This window comes from Papio anubis, chromosome 18, assembly GCF_008728515.1.
Source record: "Papio anubis isolate 15944 chromosome 18, Panubis1.0, whole genome shotgun sequence".
Taxonomy (NCBI): domain Eukaryota; kingdom Metazoa; phylum Chordata; class Mammalia; order Primates; family Cercopithecidae; genus Papio; species Papio anubis.
The window spans coordinates 47620517-47641209 of NC_044993.1; the positions used below are offsets into that span (position 1 = coordinate 47620517).

The 20693-nt window shown below is 52.1% G+C and overlaps 1 protein-coding gene across 1 annotated transcript in view; it reads right to left on the bottom strand.

Moving 5' to 3' along the window:
• The window catches only part of LOC116271249 (translation initiation factor IF-2-like), a 104454-nt gene extending 85353 nt beyond the window's left edge, over positions 1-19101 (bottom strand). The window contains exons 1-2 of the mRNA XM_031657984.1: positions 19065-19101; positions 17730-18512 (exon numbers count right to left, since the gene is read on the bottom strand). Of these exons, the coding sequence (XP_031513844.1) occupies positions 17730-18512; positions 19065-19101 (820 nt within the window). The remainder of the gene's footprint in view (positions 1-17729; positions 18513-19064) is intronic.
• Positions 19102-20693: the final 1592 nt, after the last annotated feature.

Below are 20693 nucleotides of genomic sequence, written 5' to 3' on the forward strand. Positions count from 1 at the left end.
GCCTAGGAGCCAGAGAAGTTGCAGTGAGCCAAGACCGCACCATTGCACCCCAGCCTGGGCAACAAGAACGAAACTCCACCTCAAATGATGATAATAATAATAAAATCAAGTCTTCCTAAGCTGACCTCAACAAGTACCAGGCCAATTAAAAACCTAACATTTCTGGGAAGCTGAGGCAGGTGGATTTCCTGAGCACAGGAGTTCGAGACCAGCCTGGGCAACATGGTGAAACCCCACCTCTACTCAAAACACAAAAATTAGCCAGGCATGGTGGCAAGCGCCTGTAATTCCAGCTACTCGGAAGTCTGAAGCAGGAGAATCACTTGAACCCCGGAGGAGGAGGCTGCAGTGAGCTGAGATCGCGCCATTGCACTCCAGCCGGGGCTGGAAAGAGCAAGGTTCTTTCTCCAGAAAAATACAAACTAAATAAAAATTAAAGACCCAACATTTATATATTCCATCATGAAATTCTCTATTTTGAAGATGAATGGGAAAAATCATCTAGGAATTCAGGAAAAATAATAATAACGTTGCCCATAAAGGAACAAAAACTGGGGCTGACCTCAGACATCGCTTCCTCACCACCAGATGCCAGAACACAAGCAGAGCTGCCCGCAGGATGTTGAGGGGGAAGGTTTAAACTTGTGGGGTCTGTGCCTAGCCAGGAGGCCATCTGCATCCTCAGGCCCTGGAGAGATATTGCTAGGAAAACAAGCTCTGAGGAGTGTGCCACGTGCATTGAGGAGGACATCCACTCTTTTTTTTTTTTTTTTTTTTTTTTTTTTGAGACGGAGTCTCCTTCTGTCGCCCAGCATGGAGTGCAGCGGCGCGATCTCAGCTCACTTGCAAGCTCCGCCTCCCAAGTTCAAGCGATTCTCCTGCCTCAGGCTCCCGAGTAGCTGGGATTACAGCTGCGTGCCACCACGCCCGGCTAATTTTTCGTATTTTTAGTAGAGACGGGGTTTCACCGTGTTAGCCAGGATGGTCTCAAGCTCCTGACCTCGTGATCCACCCGCCTTGGCCTCCCAAAGTGCTGGGATTACAGCCTTGAGCCACCAAGCCCGGCCGGAAGTCCAGTCTTCGTGGCCCGCCTCTGCTTCCGGTCTCACATCACCACTCCCTAGCTCCCGGGTTCACTGCACTCTGGCGCGTCAGGCTTGTCCTTGCTCCTCAAACTCGCCCCGCTCTATCCCTGCACAAAGCCTGTGCAAAGCCTTTGCACCTGCCATGTCCTCTGCCTGGACACGGCTTCCTCTGATCACCTGTGGCCGGCTTCCTCTCAGTCTTCCAGTCTCACTCAGATGCCACCTGCTCAGAGAGGGAAAAGTTTGCTTCTTTGTGTATCACGCACACGCACACAGACACACATGCGCATGAGCACAAACGCGACTGGAAGTTCCATGAGGACAGGAACCTAGTCATCCTCTTCACTGAATCCAGCTTCCATCATGGGACCCAGCACATAGACGGTGTCCAGGCATAGACCATCATGTCTAGCATTCAAAATGTATTCCCCCATATGAATAAAAAAGGGGGAAAGTTTACAAAAAGGACTTGCAATTAGCCATGAAACCAGTTAAGCACAGAATTAAGTTGCAATGATTGTGGCATTTATGAATAAAAAACAGAATTCAAGGCCGGGCGCGGTGGCTCAAGCCTGTAATCCCAGCACTTTGGGAGGCCGAGATGGGCGGATCACGAGGTCAGGAGATCGAGACCATCCTGGCGAACACGGTGAAACCCCGTCTCTACTAAAAAATACAAAAAACTAGCCGGGCGAGATGGCGGGCGCCTGTAGTCCCAGCTACTCGGGAGGCTGAGGCAGGAGAATGGCGTGAACCCGGGAGGCGGAGCTTGCAGTGAGCTGAGATCCGGCCACTGCACTCCAGCCTGGGCGACAGAGCGAGACTCCGTCTCAAAAAAAAAAAAAAAAAAAAAAAACAGAATTCAAGAGCAACTAATTTTCTCATCCTACCAGGAAATACGCAATATATGCTGTTTTGTTCTTCATAATTATAACAAAAATGGAAGTCCAAGTATTAAAAACAGAATTAACATCAGTATGTATGCTTTTTAAATCATTAGTAGAGAAGAAAAGAAGCAAAACCTAATCTATGTAGTGAAAGATTAAAAAAAAAAAAAACTAAAAATCGAAAACATTCAACCAAAAGAAAGAAGTGAAAGAAGTGAGACCAAGTGTATTTGTTATAGAAGTAAATAGTATTTGGTTAAGACCCTCGGGTTGTACCAAAAAATAAGTAAATAAGGCTAACTCTATGTTCTTACCAGATATTCACCTAACAAAAAGACATGGAAAAGTTAAAATAAAAAGTCTAGTAAGAAATATATCAAGGGAATACAAACAAAAGAAAGCAGGGATAGCAATATTAAAATATGAAAAAATAGAATGCAAAGTAAAAAGCATTCGCTGGGGGAAAATAGCCATTTTATCTTGACAAAAGATAAAATCCACAATTCCACAATGAAAATATAACTGTCAAGAATCTTGTGATGAATAACATAGACTCAAACTTTTTTATGAAAACAAAAACTATCAGAAATTCAAGTAAAAAGGGGAAGAATCCTATTGAAGAGAAAGAGATTAACCTACCTCACCCAGTTTTTGGCAGATAAAGAGAGTAAAGATAAATAAATAACAATTTAGAGGCCGGGTGCAGTGACTCACACTTGTAATCCTAGCACTTTGGGAGGCTGAGGTGGGAAGATTGCTTGAGGCCAATAGTTTGAGACCAGCCTTGGCAACATAGTGAGACCTCATCTCTACCAAAAAAAATTTTTTTTAATTAACCAGGTGTGGTAGCATGCACCTGTAGTCCCAGCTACTCAGGAGGCTGAGATGGAAGGATCACTTGAACCCAGGAAGTTGAAGCTGCAGTGAGACGTGATGGTGTCACTGCACTCCAGCCTGGGTGACAAAGCAAGACTCTGTCTCAAAAAATATATATAACAACATAAAGCCCTTAAATAATACTATCTATAAAACTGCTTTAAACTGTACACAGGGAATATACCTGCTTTTTCAAATAAAACATTTATGGAAAAATTATAAGGCAGAAATTGCATAGGCTACTTTCTCTATCCTTCAGTAAATTAGAAATTAATGACAAAAAAAATTAAGCAAATAAGACAAGGCACAGGGATTTTTTTTTTTTTTTTTTTTTTTTTTTTTTTTTTTTTTTTTGAGACGGAGTCTTGCTCTATCCCCCTGGCTGGAGTGCAGTGGCGCTATCTCGGCTCACTGCAAGCTCCGCCTCCCGGGATCATGCCATTCTCCTGCCTCAGCCTCCTGAGTAGCTGGGACTACAGGCGCCCGCCACTGCGCCTGGCTAATTTTTTGTAATTTTAGTAAAGACGGGATTTCACCATGGTCTCAATCTCCTGACCCTGTGATCTGCCTGCCTCGGCCTCCCAAAGTGCTGGGATTACAGGCGTGAGCCACCACGCCCGGCCGCACTGGGATTTTTTTAATAGACAGAGCCTCACTATGTTGCCCAAGCTGGTCTCTAACTCCTGGTTTCAAGTGATCCTCCCACCTCAGCCTCCCAAAGTGCTGGGATTACAGGCATGAACCACTGCACCTGGCCTATACTGGGAAATTTGTAATGCTCTACTAAATAATTTTGGATCAATGAAGTAATAAAATCAAAATTTCTGAACTTTTAGAAACAAAATTGTCATTGCATAATCTTTAGAAAATCATCTCAAAGAAAGTGCTGCATTTTAAAGCACTGCACTTATAGGATATGGCTAAAGCAGTGCTCAGAGGCAAACTCATAGCATTAAATGCATTCATAATTTTTTAACTATGAAAAAAACAAAATTTTCCATGTAAAAACTTGCAAACATTAACAAACCTCAGAAAAGTCAAACAAAAGAAAAGTACAATATATCAGAAAATTTGAAAAAACACAATCAATAAATACAAGAGTAATGAGGCTTTTTTTTTTTTTTAAGATGGAGAAGGGGGCAATAAAACAACTAAGATGACAAGACCTGGGCTGGAGAAAAAAAGGGAGAAGGGTAGAACAAATCAGGCCTGGGGCCTGAGGATGTGCAGTCTCAGTAGAGATCCTATGTAAAGGTTTCAAGCCAGTCAGCTCTCTCTGGAGGTCTGGAAAGCAATTTTTACCAGGGCCCATATCACCATTGGTAGACTTGAGCAAGACAAAGCCATTAGAAAGAGAAGAAAACCCACAAAATATACAGGAGCAGGAATGAGAAAAGGAAACTCATCAAACAGAGGCTTTTTATTTAAATCCTTTTAAATTACTTTTAAAATTCCTTTTAATTCCTTTTAAAAGAAATTCCTTAAGTAGAAAACTGGACTGTGTGGTAGCTCATGCCTGTCAGCCCAACACTTAGGGAGGCCAAGGCAGGAGGATCACTTGAGCCCAGAAGTTCAAGACCAGCCTGAGCAACATAGCAAGACCCCACTTCTACAAAAAAAATTTTTTTAAATTAAGTGGGCATGGTGACACATACCTGTAGTCCCAGCTACTCGGAAGGCTGAGAAGGGAGGATCAGCTAAGCCTGAAAGGTCAAGACTGCAGTGAGCTGTGATTGCACCACTGCACTCCAGCCTGGGCAAGAGACTGAGACCCTATCTCAAGTGGAAAGAAAAGTGGAAAACTAAAGTGATCAATCAGCAAGGACTAACTTATTGTGCTTAGAATGCTCCTCTCTACTCTCTCAAGAACTCTATGGCTGCCCTCTTTTTTTTTTTTTTTTTTTTTTGAGGCAGAGTCGCCCAGGCTGGAGTGCAGTGGTGCCATCTCGGCTCACCGCAAGCTCTGCCCCTCCGGGTTCACGCCATTCTCCTGCCTCAGCCTCCCGAGTAGCTGGCACCACAGGCGCCCGCCACCATGCCCGCCTTGGCCTCCCAAAGTGCTGGGACTACAGGCGTGAGCCACCGCGCCCAGCCTGGCTGCCCTCTTAAAGTCGTTCAGGCCTCAGTTCAGATGTCACCTTGTCAAAAAAGTCTCCCCAACACTGTATCCAAAACTCTACCTGAGCTACCTCACGACTCTGTTTCATGGAATTCAAAGCACTACATCTGTATATGAAATTATTGATTTATCTATGGTTTAATGAATAAGTTAATTTTCTCTCTCTCCACTGGAATGGACGCTCCTTGTGGGCAGGAACCTTATTTATGAAGTTCACCTAGTGAACCTGATGCCTCGCAGAGGACCTGGGACAGAGTAGGTGCTTAACAGATGTGATGGATGGATGGATGAATGAATGAATGAATGAATGAATGAATGAATACCAAAGGAGACAAGACAATTTCCAGAAAATCCTTCCAAATGATCTCTTATTATAAAGGAGAGCAAATCTTTTTTTTTTTTTTTTTTTCGGGGTCAAGATCTTACTCTGTCACCCAGGCTGGAGTGCAGTGGTACAGTCACAACTCACTACAGCCAAGAACTCCTGGGCTCAAGCAATCCTCCCATCTCAGCCTCCTCAGTGGCTAGGACCACAGGTGCATACCACCACACCTGGCTAATGTTTTTTGTAGGATGGGGTCTTGCTTTGTTGGTCTTGAACTTCTCACCTCAAGCAATCCTCCTGTCTCAGCCTCCAGAAGGGCTGGGATTGGAGGCGTGAGCCACTGCACCCAGCTAGGAGGACAGATCCTTAAAGATAGAAATAGGTATCCTGGAAATACTTCAAGGGTCGGAACAACTCGGCCAGCAGGTAAGGGTTTGGTGCCTTTTGGAAAGATGGCCTTGCGTCTCAAAATTCTACTCCATCACCATTAGAGGAAAAATGTAAAGCAGGCTTCAAAAGTCACAAAAAGGTTATGGCTTATACAGTCAAGAGCCTATTAGCCTTCACCCACTCAGAGGAGCCCAACTGCTTCCTGATCTCGAGTTCCAGGGGTCATTTTTGGTCTGCAACTGGTGCCATATAAGCCGCCATCACCAATGTATCTGTTCTTATTGTCTGTCCCCTCCAGAATGCAAGCTCCATGAAGATAAGGACTGTCTGCTTTGTACCCCACTGAATCCACAATGACCTTAGTAAGGGCTTAATAAATTTAGGTTACATGCACAAATGAAGAAACCACCTCCTGTCATCTGTCTTCCTTCTCTGGAATGGAAGCTCCGTGAAACTAAAACCCTCATCCGTCTTGTTTCCTGCTACAGTCCCCCGCAGCTAGACAAAGCCTAGCACAGAGTAGGTGCTCATGAAAATGAATGAAAGAAGGAATGAGAATTTGTAGCCTCTCCTTCTGAGTCATCCCAAGTGTTCATTACCTACTAGTCCCAGAAAATTTGGCTTTTGGTTGGGGTGGGCATTTTTTGAGTAACAGCTATTCTGACCAACAGGGCATAAGTCATAAAACTGAAGGTCAAGGTCTAGCAGAACCTTAAGGGATAGTCAAAGATCAACAACTAGAAAGCAGGGCTCAGGTTCTGGTGCTAGTTCAGCCAGTGACTAGGGGATGGTTTGGAAAAGTGTCTTTCCCTGCAGCGACGTGCATTTCCTTGTTCATAAAACAAAGAGTTGATTTTCAGACAGTGATTCTCAAAAGCGTGGGCTGCACATCACTGAGGCATGGAGGTAGATCGAGCAATTGGCAGCATGTCAGGTAGGGAGAAGTGTTATGAAAAAAAAAAAACAAAAAACAAGCTGCGTAGTGGAATAAGGTGGGGAGGTGACTGTGACTTTAAATAGAGTGGCCAAGGAAGACCTCATTCACAAGGAACGTTTGAGGGAAGTGACGGGGTGGAAATCTGGAGAAAGAGTTTCAGGCTAAGGGAGTTGCACGTGCAAAGGCCCTGGGGCAGGAGCATGCCTGGAGGTGTGTGTGCAACAGGACAGTGGGGCTGTAGCAGAGACAGTGAGGAAGCGCATCATGGGAGATGGGGCAGAGAGTAATGGAGCAGGTGATGGCGGGTCTTGTAGCTACCGGGAGGACATTGGCTTTACCGGGAATGACATGGGAGCCACCGGAAGGTCTGAGCGGAGAGACTCCAGCAGTGTGCAGTAGGATTGCTCAGCACGGTGGGGGACAAACAGAAGCAGGATGATCAGTGAGTGGGATGCTGCAGTCACCCAGGCCAGAGATGGTGCAGGCTCAGACCAGGAGATGGGGAGAAATGGTGGGACTCTGGATGTGTTTGGGAAAAGAGTCAGCAGGATATGCCCATAGATTAAATGAGCTGTGTGAGGATGAGCGTGTGTTTGTGTCTGTGAGGAGAGAGAGAAAGGAGTCAAAGACGACTCCAAGGTCTTTTGCCTGAGAAACTGGAAAGATGGAGCTGTCATTTGTTGAGATGGCGCTAAGAGAGGGGCAGGGGTGGGGTGTGGGGGAGTCATCTGTGCCACCAATGTTCAACCTGTCATCAGTGTTCCCTGGTTTCTACTTTCTTTCTTTTTTTAATTAAAAAAAAATTTTTTTTTAGAGATTGGGTCTCGCTATGTTGCCCAGGCTGGTCTCAAACTCCTGGCCTCAACCAATCCTCCCACCTCAGCCTCCCAAAGTGCTGGGATTACAGTTATGTGCCATCCTGCCGGCCCCAGGTCTCTGCTCTCTAAGCACATGGTAGGACCGAAATTCTCCAGTCCTTGAAAAGGTGGACATGGCCATGTGATTTGCCTTGACCAATGAGATGCAAGCAGGATGGTACATGCCACTTCTACGCAAGGACTCATACCCTTTCCTGCCTCGACAGCCATGGAAACTCAGAGATGGAGCATCCTTTATCCGGGTCCCCAATGAGGTCACCAAGAAGTAGAGTCCCCCACTGACCTACTATGGACATGTCACAGGAGTAAGAAGCCCACTAGGGTTGTCTGCAACCTCCCACATGTGTAGATTGCTGCAGATAGCTGGAACAGCATAGCCCAACCTGCCCTGGCTGAGGAGGGCAGAAAATAGATGATTAGGTAGGGACACGTTAATCTGAGATGCCTGTGAGATCCCCACGTGGAGAGATCCACCAAGCAGAGACAGTGACTCGTGTCTAAGTCTTCTGCCTCTCCGCCCCAACCAACTGTGTTCTGGAGAGGGTCTTCCTCCTCTGTGCCCCTTCCAGGACCACCCAGAAGATCTCCCTCAAGGTGGGGCTCGGGCCAAGTGGGGCTGCCTGGGACAAGGCTGGCAGAGGGAGGCAGACAGTGTGGCCAGTAGTGTCCAAGGGGCTAGAGGAGTGGGGGTTTCAGCCTCCCGTCCCCTCTTCCAGAAAAGGATCCCCTATAGAGAAACCAGGGTGCAAAGCAGCCCAGAGAGAAGGGGGGACACACAGACATAGACAAAGGGGAGCAGAAGCCCCACAAACATGTCCAGAGGGGACAGAGGTAATCAAGTTGACTTAGGGAGAAGCTGCTTCCCACATGCCACGTTTGCTTGGAGTGTGAATGACTAATAAAAATAGCACTGTTTTCCTAAGATGTTTGTATTCTTCTAGTCACACTTTACATAAGACTTCTTTTTGTTGTTATTATTAGTGTATCATTATTATTATTTGGGCAACATGAAGAGGGGTCAGTGATGAAATGAAGCCCCCATCCTCCAAACACTGCACCCACCCACTGCCGCCAACTGGGGGGATAGAGGGAGACAGGAGGGCAGAGTCGGATGAGGGAGGGTCTGACCTTCTCCATCTGCCTGGATGGGACACAGCCCCTCCCCCAGGGCTGAGGCCTCAAAGAGTCACTTCCCCTGTAGGGGCTTCCTGGAAAAAAGCACGGGGAGGTGGGAAGGGCCACGTGTGCTCCTGCCGCCTCCCCTGGGCTATTTCAGGCTCCCCTCGCTCGCCTCTCTCCTCTCCAGCTTCTCGGGCACCCTCCTCCCTGTGCGTGAGTGCACGTGCACTTGTGTGTGTCTGTGCATGCATGCGTGTGTGCACACACGTGTGTCTCTTTCTCTGCCCACATATTTCTCCCTTTCTCCGTCTCTGTCTGTTTCTGTCTTATTGCTGCTCTCTGCATCTCTGTCCGGGTGTGCACCCAATGTGGCGCATGTGCCTCGATCTCCCTCTGCATCTCCTCATCTCTCTCTGTGTCTCTGTCTCTCTCCTAGCTCACTCCCTCTGTATGTGTCTGCCTTGCTCTCTGTTGGTCACTCCCTCTCTGGTCCCCTTGGTCCCCCTTGCAGCCTCTCTCTGCGTCCCTCTCAGATTCTGTGTGTGCCACCCAACCTGTGTCTGTCACCGCCCTCCCCCCCCCCCCCCCCCCCACTCCTCACAATGACTCTGTCTCCTGCCCTCCTCCTCCTCTCCTCCCCCGTGGCTATCTCTGATGCACACTCTGCGAGGCCAGGACATGGGACAAGGCTACCACGGCCACTGCCCTCGCCAAGCTCCAGCCCAAACACCCACCCCGGCTCTGCTTCCAGAAACACCGACCCTCCTCAACCTCCATCACCTCCCATTCCCAGTGCCCGCCATCGGAGAAGAAGGACAGCCCCTGAGAGGGGACCCTGCCTCCTCCAGGCAAGCTTGGGGCCAGGTCTTCTTCCACATCTCACCCACACTGCCCACACTTTAGGAGGCCGAGGCAGATGGATCACCTGAGGTCAGGAATTGGAGACCAGCCTGGCCAACATGGTGAAACTCCGTCTCTACTAAAAATACAGAAATTAGCCCAGTATAGTGGCGCGCGCCTGTAATCCCAGCTACTCAGGAGGCTGAGACAAGAGAATCGCTTAAACCCAGGAGGCGGAGGTTGCAGTGAGCCGAGATTGCGCCACTGCACTCCAGCCTGGGTGACAGAGAAAGACTCCATCTCAAAAACGTAATGATAATAAAATAATAAAATAAAATATTAGTATTACAAATATTTTTACGTAAAAAGAAAAGCAACTGGGAGCTGGGAAGTCGATCCTGTCAAGAGCAAAACTCTGGCCTAGAAGTTGCAAATTGATGGGACAAGGGTCTACCCATCCCTCGAAAGGGCTTGATTTTGGCCTGCAGATCAGATGTCTTTAAAAAAAAAATGGATTTGTTGCCAAATGTGAACAATCAACAGATGTCATATAAAAACTGGGAGTTTTGAACAAAAATGGACCACTAGGCAGCCCACGAGCACCCCCTCCTGCGGTGAGAAAACCTTCCGGAACCACAAAGCAGTTGCCCAGCCCCCGCAGGCCCCTACCCCTTCCTCACCTCACTCTCGTAGGTTTCCAGCCTGGCCCCTGTGGGATTTTAGTTGGTGGCTCTGGATCCAAGGGAAGGTCCAGCTTCCAGGAGCCCAGTGGCCCTGGCTCTGACCTCTGAGGGGTGGTGATTTCACCTTTGCTGGGGACTCTGTCAGCTGTAGCATTTTGCTATTTTTATTTTTATTTATTTTTGAGGCAGGGTCTCCCTCTGTTGCCCAGGCTGGAGCACAGTGACATGATCACAGCTCACTGCAGCCTCAAACGCCTGGGCTCAAGTGATCCTCCCACCTCAGCCTCCCAAGTAGCTGGGACTTACAGACACACACCACCACACTACCTAATTTTTATTTTTTTTTGTAGAGATGGGGGTCTTGCTATGTTGCCCAGGCTGGTCTTGAACTCCTCAAGGGAGGCTAAAGTGCTGGGATTACAGGCATGAGCCATTGTGGCCAGCTAGCATTGTTCTAATAAACTCCCCTTTTATTTATTTTTTTTTTCCATTTTTTTTTTTAAAGACGGAGTCTTGCTCTGTCCCCCAGGCTGGAGTGCAGTGGCGGGATCTCAGTTCACTGCAACCTGTGCCTTCTGGGTTCAAGCAATTCTCCTGCCTCAGCCTCCCGAGTAGCTGGGTCTACAGCTGCCTGCCACCACCCGTCTAATTTTTGTATTTTTAGTAGAGATGGGATTTCACCATGTTGGCCAGGCTGGTCTCAAACTCCAGACCTCAGGTGATCTGCCCACCTCGGCCTCCCAAAGTGCTGGTATTACAGGCGTGAGCCACTGTGCCTGGCCCATTCCCCTTTTATTCTTATCTGGGGTCGAGTTTGTTTCCACCACTTGGGACCAAAAGAGCCCAACCTGCACCGTCCTGAAGGCAGCAGAGGTTGCAGCATCCTCACAAGATGGCTCTGAGTCTGGCACCCCAGAATTTAAACACGGGGGAGTGACCGTGAGCTCCCCACAGGATGCCACTAAACACCTCTCCTTGGAAATAAACCAAGAGAGGGAGCAGGGAAGAAAGAAGAACATCTGACAAGCCACGGGAATGACAGGCACGGAGTACAGAGCCCCGCCTCTCACTGCCCACAGAAGCCCTGAGAAGTCCCCAGAGCCCCAGTGCGTTCCACAGGTGTTCCCTGAGTCCCTCCTGAAGACTTGGTCCCTGTCATACGGTGCTGCCTCCCAGAACCTGAACAAGCTGCCACACTGAGTCCTACGGCATTGACGTGCCAGCTCATGTAGGCTCTGGGGACAGCACGATGTGACTGGGACAAGACTTGTCCTCAGGGAGCCAGCATCCCAGCAGGGAGATGGACGATAGAGAGAAGCCAGTGTGATACGCAGTGGGTATGACCCCAATCAGAGCAGTGGGGACATCGGGGGTGCAGGGGAGTGCTGACGTGCGGCGAAGCGGCTGATTTCAGTGGGGCGGTCCAGGAAGGCCTCACAGACAGGAGGACATTTGAGCAGAGACTTGTACGGGGTTGTCTTGTGGAAGAGTTCCTGGAGGCAACGAACAGCGAGTACAAAAGCCTCAGCCTGTCGGAGAGCTGGTAAAGGGGCAGGTGTGGCTGGAGAAGAGTGGGGGTGGAGGGGAGCAGGGCAGGGCAGGAGGCAGCAAGGCAGACTGCAGACTTCCTGGCGGTCCTTGGAAGGCATTCGACTGTGACTGAGTGAGGAAGGGTCCAGAGTGGAGAATGGGGGTGATCCGCCTCCAATGGAACAGGGAACCCTCCAGCCACTGGGTAGAGAAACAGACCATGAAGTCAAAGCCAGGAGCAGGGGGAGCTGCAGGGCTAGGTGGGATGCACTGGCTTCTGATTGACCGGTTGGCAGGATGGACCAATGGACCAGGCGTCCAAACTGAGGTTTGGAGGCCTGAGCCCCTAGAGGGGAAGGGCGGCAATTCATGTAAAGTGGGGGCGGAACAGGTGGGGGTTGGGGGACCATGGACTCCTGCAAGGAGCAGCTCCACTCACTCCCATTGGAAGTACAGACTCCATCTGCCAGGTTTTCAAGAAATGCCATAAATCCAGATGTTTCTATGAAGTGGCTCCATATTCAAATGTTGGCAACTTATTCAAAGACACCGTGAACACTGCAGGGCCAAACCAAATAGATACACGGTTCAGATGTGACACGTGGGCCACCTGTCTGCAGCCACGGACTCGATGGCAGCAAGTCCCATTTACCAAGTGTTGGCTGTGGCCAGTGGAGTGCTGGGACCACGTTATCTGGATCAACCCCAATGATGCTATGGTCGGGCAGATAGGATCATCCTCATGCCCCAACCAAGGAAACTGGGTCCCAGAGAGGGCAGACTCCTACCCAAGGCCACACAGCAGCCGGCAGTGGTATGAGGACTGGAACCTGGACCATCTGGGCCCAAATCCTGTGATGGGTCACGGGACAGGGCTCTGTCACCTCCATCATCCACACAAAACACTCAACAAAACTCCATTTTACACACGAGGAAAGAAAAGACCAGAGAGAGAGGGAGCGTGATTTCTCCGAAGCCACTCAGCAAGTTGGCATCAAAGCCTGGAGCCAAACCCGGGGCTTGTGACTCCAGATGCAGTGCTCCGCCCAACGAGCCTGGTTGGAGGAACCAAGGGACCCTGAGTGAGCTGGACTGGGGAGACTGGGGGGCAGCACAGCACAGCAGGCAACAGCCAGGCTCTGGAGCCTCCCGCCTGGGTACACATCCCAGCTTTGCCACTTACTAGCTGTGTGACCTTGGGCAACTCACTTCACCTCTCTGTGCCTCTGTTTACTCATCTGGGAATGAGAGCAACCAGGGCACCCACCTCATAGGGCTATATGCGGATGAAAGGAAGTAATACTTGTCAGGCCAGCCACAGTGGCTCACGCCTGCAATCCCAGCCCTTTGGGAGGCCCAGCACTTTGGGAAGCAAATAGCTTGAGCCCAGGAATTTGAGACCATCCTGGGCAACATAGTGAAACCTTGTCTAAACAAAAAAATACAAAAATTAGCCGGGTATGGTGGCGTACACCTGTGGTCCCAGCTACTCAGGAGGCTAAGGCAGGAGGATGGCCTGAGCCCAGGAGGTGGAGGCTGTAATAAGCTGTGCTCACAATACCACACTCCAGCCTGAGCGACAGAACAAGACCAGAAAAAAAAAAAAAAACATGTCGAGGAGTTAGAGCAATGCCTTCCATTGTGCAAATATTTGCCCAACAAATCTCCCAACATGAAACCCATCGACTATGACACTAACATACTCCCAAGCACCAAAAACCTCCTGGTTGGGAACATCACAGGGGTCCTCATACTTGTGACACTGTAGCAGCATAATTTAGGGGACTGAGCAGAAGAGCTGGGGTTCTCTGTTCAAAAGAAAGGAAGACCAGACAGGTACAGGGAAGGCTAGCTGGAGACTTGACTCTGAGTGACAGGAAGGCGGTGCCGTGCCCCACATCTAATGATGACTCGGATGCTGGGTGCAGGATGAACTGGGGAGTGGGGGTGATGGCAGAGGCGGATGGATGGCTGCAGAAGTCCGTGGGAGACATGGATGGCTGTGGGTGGCTCAGCCCGGGGTGGCAGCTGCACCGAGAGGGTGCTCCCCACTCCCTGCCCTACATCACCAAATCCTTGCACCTCCAGTGGGTGCTAGCTGCTCTGATCCCCACCTACACAGTAGCCCTGGGAGGTTCCTGCCTGAAACCACGCTGCTAGTAAGAGGCTGTAGAACTTCCACCAGTTCTACAGGGCAGAGGGTGTTTTCGAGTCTGAAGGAAACATGCTCCTTTCTGCCCCGGCATCTCTGGGACTGCGGGAGGGGTCACCGCAGTGTGGGGCGTGTTGGCTTCCAGCCTGGGTTCCCCATGGGTCTTCTGGCTTCACACCCACCCCGTCGTCACCCAGCCCTGGGACTGGTCTCTCCCTTCTCTCTCTAATCTCACCCCCCTCCTGCCAGCCTGGCAAGTCCCCCAAGACCCCTCCACCTCCCCCTAGTCTTCCCGAGCCACCCTTTTCCTGCAGCTCAAAAGCATACAGGATGAAGTCCAACGCGTGCGGACGTCACCTGTCCTCCCAGCTGCCACAAGCCCCCCCCCACCTGCTCCACCATCGCCCCCACCCTAGACCTTCATTCTCCCCTCCTCCAGGCCTCTCCTCAGCCACCTCCACCACACCCACCAGAACGATGCTTGCCTCTGCTCCCTACCCAACCCCTCCCCAGCATCTCAACCAGAAGAGAAATCCAATTTGTGTGAAGGGCTTGGGGTGACTCTGTGTCGAGGCCACGCTTCCCTTTCTGTTTGTGGAAGGACACGGGTGCTCTTCTTGGAGCAAGGAGAAAAGGTTTCTTTGTGCAGGGTCTGGTGAAAGTATGTCTGTTTAGGGCAGGCTGCAGTTTTCTCGGTGAACGCTGTAGACTTTTAGTGTGGGAAAAGGGCTTATTACGTTTCCCTGTGGCTGCCCGAGTGGGGAGAGGTTTTTCTGAGCCTAGAAAGGAATGACCAAACAGGCGAACAGGCGTTGGAGAGGAGGGAGCATTTAGCAGCTCCTTCTCACGGAGCGGTGAGGATCTCCTGGTTGGTGTTTGCATTTGGGTGCACGTGAAACACACAGAAGGAAAGAAAGCTTTGCTGTAGTTTCATGGAAGGGAGGGAAGTTTAGCCTTGATGTATGGGGGTTGGGATGGCGGGATTTTGTTCAGGGGACTATTGGGGTGTTTTTTTGTTGTTGTTGTTGTTGTTTTTTTGCTCTTCGAGTAAAAAAAATAAAATAGTCACAGAACCCAGAAGAAAGGTTGTCATGGCAACAAAAGTTTGAGGCCAGGTACTTGCTATCACCCTTTCAAGACCACAGTGGTGGAGAAGGCAGGATTTTGGCACTGCAGGATCAGCTGTAGAAACCACCCCAGCTGGCTCCGATTCCCAAATTTCTCACCAGCACTGACAAGCTGATAACTATTTTCCAAGCTCTCAGAGAGGAAAATTGTGATTTCGGGGGAGGGACGATCTCCAGCCCACAGTGACCAAGAGGAAACTGTGGGTTTCTTTTATTTACCCAACAAATTAAATACTCACAGAGTATTGGGAGTGAGGGTCTTAACTGAGCCCCCCAAAATGCCAACTTCCCTGACCCCTCAACTATACTATTCTCTTCCCCGATTCCTTCACTCTGATTTCTTTCTGTTCCCGAGAAGACAATTTGAGGTCCCTTCCCAGAATCCCCTGTGAGCCTCAAGTTTCTCATCTGAAAAAGCAAGTGCCCTAGAAGTGTCTGCCTGAAAGGTGGCAGCCAGGATTCAACAAGATTCAGGAGATGAGAAGTTTCAGCAGGACCTGGTGCACGTTCAAGGCTCAATAAATGTTAGCTAACATTGTTTTTAAAATAATTTTCAATTAATAATCTTTTGAAATACTTAAATATCCCAAGTCAAGCCCTGAATGAACTACAGGGAAATAACTGTAGCAAGTACTGGGACCGTGACCTTCAGGGAGCAGCCAAGAGAGACTCCAAACAATTAAGAGGCTCAGCTGACCAGCTTGGACCAGGACACTCCACAGAGGTAGAGACAGGGCCACTCCCGTGCCAGAGATGCACCATTGTATTTTCAGGTGTGTGCACAGAGGAAGGGAGGCAGAGGTGGTATGTCCCCAGGGTTGGGTCTCCTGAACCTTGGAAACACCTTCTTGAACTTGGAGAAAGATGTACAGTAGCAAGATGTCTACCTCCAAGGACGAAGATATTCCTGACAACAAGGTGTTATGAGGCCTCTGTGTGAGAGATTAGGGTTGGGCTGTGCGGAAGGCAGAGACTTTTGGCCAAGATGCCTTTTGAAGTGAGTAATTTTAATTGCATCCCACAGTAAACATTTGAGTCTTGAGTGTAAAGCAGAAGTGGGTCTGATGGGGTGAAACCAATCAGGGGCAGGTCCCTATTCAAACACCATGTATCTCTGACAAACAGCCAGCCCGGTTCAAGTCACAGAAAAGTTTGGTCAGGCACCCCCAGAAGCGAGACAGAGGAGGCAGCACGGCGGGAAACCTCCAGTTCATCGTCCCAAGGCCCCATCCAGTATGCACCCTGCAAATGTTTCTTGAGGACCTGACCTAATAAGCGCTAGACACTACTCGGAGGCAGCAGTGAACGAGACCAATCAACCGGGCTGGCCCTCACAGAGTGACATCCTATGGGGAGAAGGAACTATAAGCTAGTGACCAAAAACACGCCCCAGAAAATGTCAGGCAGCGCCAAGTGTGGCAGGCAGATCAATGCAATGGTGAGATCTAAAGATGGAGACCCTCCCTCCAACGGGGAGCTCACAAGGTTGTCTCTCCTCAGTGTCCCGACTTGGAAGGCGGTTGAGAGAGTCCCAGTGAAACTGACCAGGAGCCCCTGGAGAAGGAGGTGGGGCGGGGAAGGGCATTCCAGACAGAGGATGCAGCCTGTGCAAAGGCCTGGAGCTTTTCGCTGGGTTCGCTTCACAGCTTCCTCCCTCTGCCCTCTAAACCACTTAGGCCACTGGCTTATTTAGGGCAAACTAAGGGTGGAGGTCTGCTCTTAGCCACCCTTGAGCACACACACATATGTGGTGTCCACACTGAGGAGCTAGGCATGCAGGGACGAGTTTTAACCTTGGAGAAAGAGGTCAATTCACTGAGGAGGGTGCCCACGCCTGGACACCCCTCTGAGACACCACGTCTTTTGAGCCAGCTCTACCTGCTGTGTGGCACAACCGGCTGTCGGGCAGTTGTCCCCTGGGCCCTGCCCCAGCCCGGCTGTCTGCCTCCAAAACACGCACTCCAGCCCAGGCTGCCTCTGGAATGTAGAGGAGGGGGTTCACGCAAAGGGGACAGCTTGATCTGCTTTCTGAAAAGTCAGTCCCCCCACCGAACCTAATGGGAGCCTTGTGCTAAGCTAAGCCCTCCTGGACTCCTCGACCCGGAGTTTGGCTAGCCGTCCCCAGTTCCCCAGTCTGCCTCTCCCAGGAGGGGACCAGGATACAGAGGGCTCCCTGGCATCTGGCAACAGGGGTGCCTCTGGGCGGGTGCGGCTTTCTGGGAGCCCGTGGACTCCCCCACTCCCCACTCCCGTCTGAGAGGTTGGGCGCGGGTTGGCGATGGGGGTGGAAGGCTCCCGGGTCTGTGGATCTGCGGCGGGAGGGGCGGCTGATAACAGGAGTCCATGCATCACCTCCACCCCCAGGGGCGTTCCGGGGTGGATGGGGGCATCTAGTGCCCCGCGAAAGGAAGAGGAGGAGGGGGCGAGCGTGGAGATGAGTTGAGGCGCGGAAAGCAGCGCGCGCCCCTCTGACCAGCAGCTGGGGTGGGCGCCTTCCCGGGGCGCGGGAGCGTCCCCAAAGCCGCGGGGCGTCCGCAGAGGGTAGGAGGTCTGCCCTGCACCTCTCCACCGCGGAGCGTCCCGCATGTCCCCCCGCGCTGGTCCCCGGCCCCGGAACGGCGCGCGCCCCCTGCCCCGGAACGTCGCCCCCAGCCCGGCGGAGCGCCGGGAGCTGGGCCCAGGCGGCGGGAGGAGGGCGAGCGGGTCCGGGACTCGGGCCTCGGTGGCCGCGCCGCCCCGGGGGAGCCGGAGCCGAGCTGGCCGCCGCCCGCGCGCACTCACCAAGCCCGCTGAGCTCTTCCTCGCACGAGTACCAGATGCCGGTGTGGAAATTCCTGAAGAGGAAGCGGTCGTCGCCGGTCTCCCAGCTGTAGAGCGCGCCGCCAGGGGGGCCGTTCCCCGCGGCGGTGGCGGCGGCGGCAGCGGGGGCGGCGGTGCCGTTGGCCGTGGCGTTGGCGCCCGAGTTGGGGCAGTTGGCGCGCCCGCCCTGGCCGCAGCCCGGCTTGGGGACCCGCTGCGTGCCCTGGCACCAGTGCGTGGTGAGGAACGCGGTGGTGGCGAACAGCAGCGCCAGCAGGTTCAGGGCCACGGCCAGGAGCGCTCGGCCGCGGCGGCTCGTCTTCATGCCGCCCGCGCCGCCGGGACGGGACCGCACCGCCGGGGAGCTCCGCGCGCGAAGTTGGCAGCCGGCGCCCCGCGTCAGCGGTCGCTGCCCGCCGCGCCCGGGGCTCTGGCGCCTGCGATCGGCGGCGGCGGGCGGCGCAGGCCATGCTAACCCGGGGTGGGGGCGCGGCGCAGGGGCGCGGGGGCGCCCGCCGGGGCGGAGCCGGAAGGCGGGAGGGCGGCGGAGGAGGAGCGGCTCCGGCGCGCCCGGAGCCCGGAGAGCGAGTGCACCTCGGCAAGGAGCCGCTGGCGCCTGGCAGCGGCCACGGCGCAGGGACGCGCGCCCCTCCGTGGGGAGACACCTGCAGGCGGCCGGCGACACTGTTCCGGCGCCCGCCCGCACGGGGAGAGGGGGCGCCCCACGCCGGGCGCGGGCGGGGGCCTGGGAGTGGAGGGACGCCCCTGAAAGAAACCCGAAACAGGGTGAGGGTCTGAGACGCAAGGAGAATCCCAGGCAAGGCGCTCCTGAGAAAAATCCCCGGGGCGTGGGGCAGCTCCGGCTCACCGGGAGCGGGATTCTCATGAGACCCAGAGAGGCCCTGCCCTAGGAAACAAGGGCAGAGGCTGCTGGGGCCCCCCAAGAGGACATAGACCAGCAGGACCCTGCCCCAGAAGGGGATCCCCAAAAAGTGCCCCGCACCAGACCCTGAGAAAGGAGTTTTCCAAAGAGTCTAAACAGCAGAGCCTGCAGGGCTTCCCACAGCCAGGGAGCTGCAAGACCCCCTGGGTAAGACACCCCATGCTGGACCTGGAGTGTCAGGATCTGTCAGGAGGCGCCCCTCCTGGAGTGTGGGGTTATAGGGTTTGAAACGTTTTTCTATCTCCTGGGTGTCACCTCCAGCATCTGGGAAGAGCTCCCTTCCAAGGATGAAACTGTCATCTGGGCTCCCAACCACAGCATGCAACTGCAGGAAGAGTGGAAACGGGGTACCCCAGACAGCCCACTGCACCCACCTGAGATCCCAAACAGCAGAGCCCTAGCAGGGCCCATGCCGACCACAAAGTTACTGCAGCTACTAGGCAGTGGTGCCCTGCAGGGGCTGCCAACCCTGCTCACATGCACACCATGTGAATGTGAGTAGAATCTTCAAGATTGGGGTGGGGGCAGGGTGGTCAAACATACTGACTTTGGGATGAAGTAAATCTAGGGCTTGACCAGCTGTGTGGCTTTGAACAAGTCACTTACCCTCTCTGAGCCTCAATTTCCATAACTATAAAAAAGGGAGGACCCCCCCACCCACCTTCAAAGTATATCACAGTGGGCTGCTGTAATGAGATCATGGCTGCAAAAAGCATTTGGCACACAGTAGACTCAATAAACGTTAATAATTCACTGTTACTAACATCTGAACCAAGATCAGTTGACCAAACTCAGACAAACCTCTTCGGACTCTCTTGTGCAACGTGGGAACTGTGTGCACTCCTGTCCCCAGCTCTGCTCTAAGATGACCACGCTCCCTGAACTCCCTTCGTGCTGCACAGCGCTTACTGCCCAGATGCTCAGGGTGTGCAACAATTAATTGCATGTTGATTGTAAGAGCTCATTTGAATTCTGCCCAAGCTGAGAACTGCTCCGACAACCCCCGGCTTGCCGAGTGGCGGGCCTTGCAGAATTCAAGGTGAACCGATTATGAATTGCCTTACTCCTGTGGGTGAGCCAGCACTCACTGTCAGCTGCTGCTACTCTGCCTGCGGGTAGGTGAGAGGAAAGCGTTGTGGGCAATGTCCCTGGTAAAAACAGGCATGAAGGATGACCAAGGGTCTCCAGACTTGCTTTTAGAGCCCTTTTCTGGCACTGTGCAAGAGGTTCTCAACTATTTTGAAAGAGAGGACCTCCATGTAATAATGGTGGCATTGAGAGTATTGGTTGACAGAGAAAATACATCATCACCAAACAGCTATAAAGAATCCAGGCCGGGAGCGGTGGCTCAAGCCTGTAATCCCAGCATGGGAGGCCAGCAGGTGGATCACGAGGTCAGGAGATCGAGACCATCCTGGCCTAACACGGTGAAACCCGTCTCTACTAAAAATACAAAAAAATAGCTGGGCGAGGTGGTGGGGCCTGTAGTCCCAGCTACTTGAGCTGAGGCAGGAGGGAATGCAGTGAACCCGGGGTGGGCTTGCAGTGAGCTGAGGTCCAGCCACTGCACTCCAGCCTGGGCGACAATGAGACTCGATCTCAAAAAAAAAGAATCCAGTAGCACTTTTTTTGGTGAGGGTTCACTCTGTAAGCCCAGGCTGGAGGTGCAGTGGTGATCTGGCTCACTCTGGCACCCTCCTCCTGGAGTTCAAGCAGTCTCGTACCTCCTTCCCAAAAGTAGCTGAGATATAGGCACACTCACCACCACGCCCAACTATTTTCATATTTTGAAGGGCTCACCATGTTGGTCAGGCATCTCGAACTCCTGACCTCAATCTGCCATCAGCCCAAAGTGCTGGGATTACAGGCATGAGCCCAGCCTCCAGTAGCACTTTTAAACGGGCATGCGGTATTCATCCTGAGTGTCTGTGCACCACTGAAAACCAGTCCCTCGATGTGTGCTCAACAGGGTACTTCTTTGGACTTGAGGCTGTTGTTGGTGT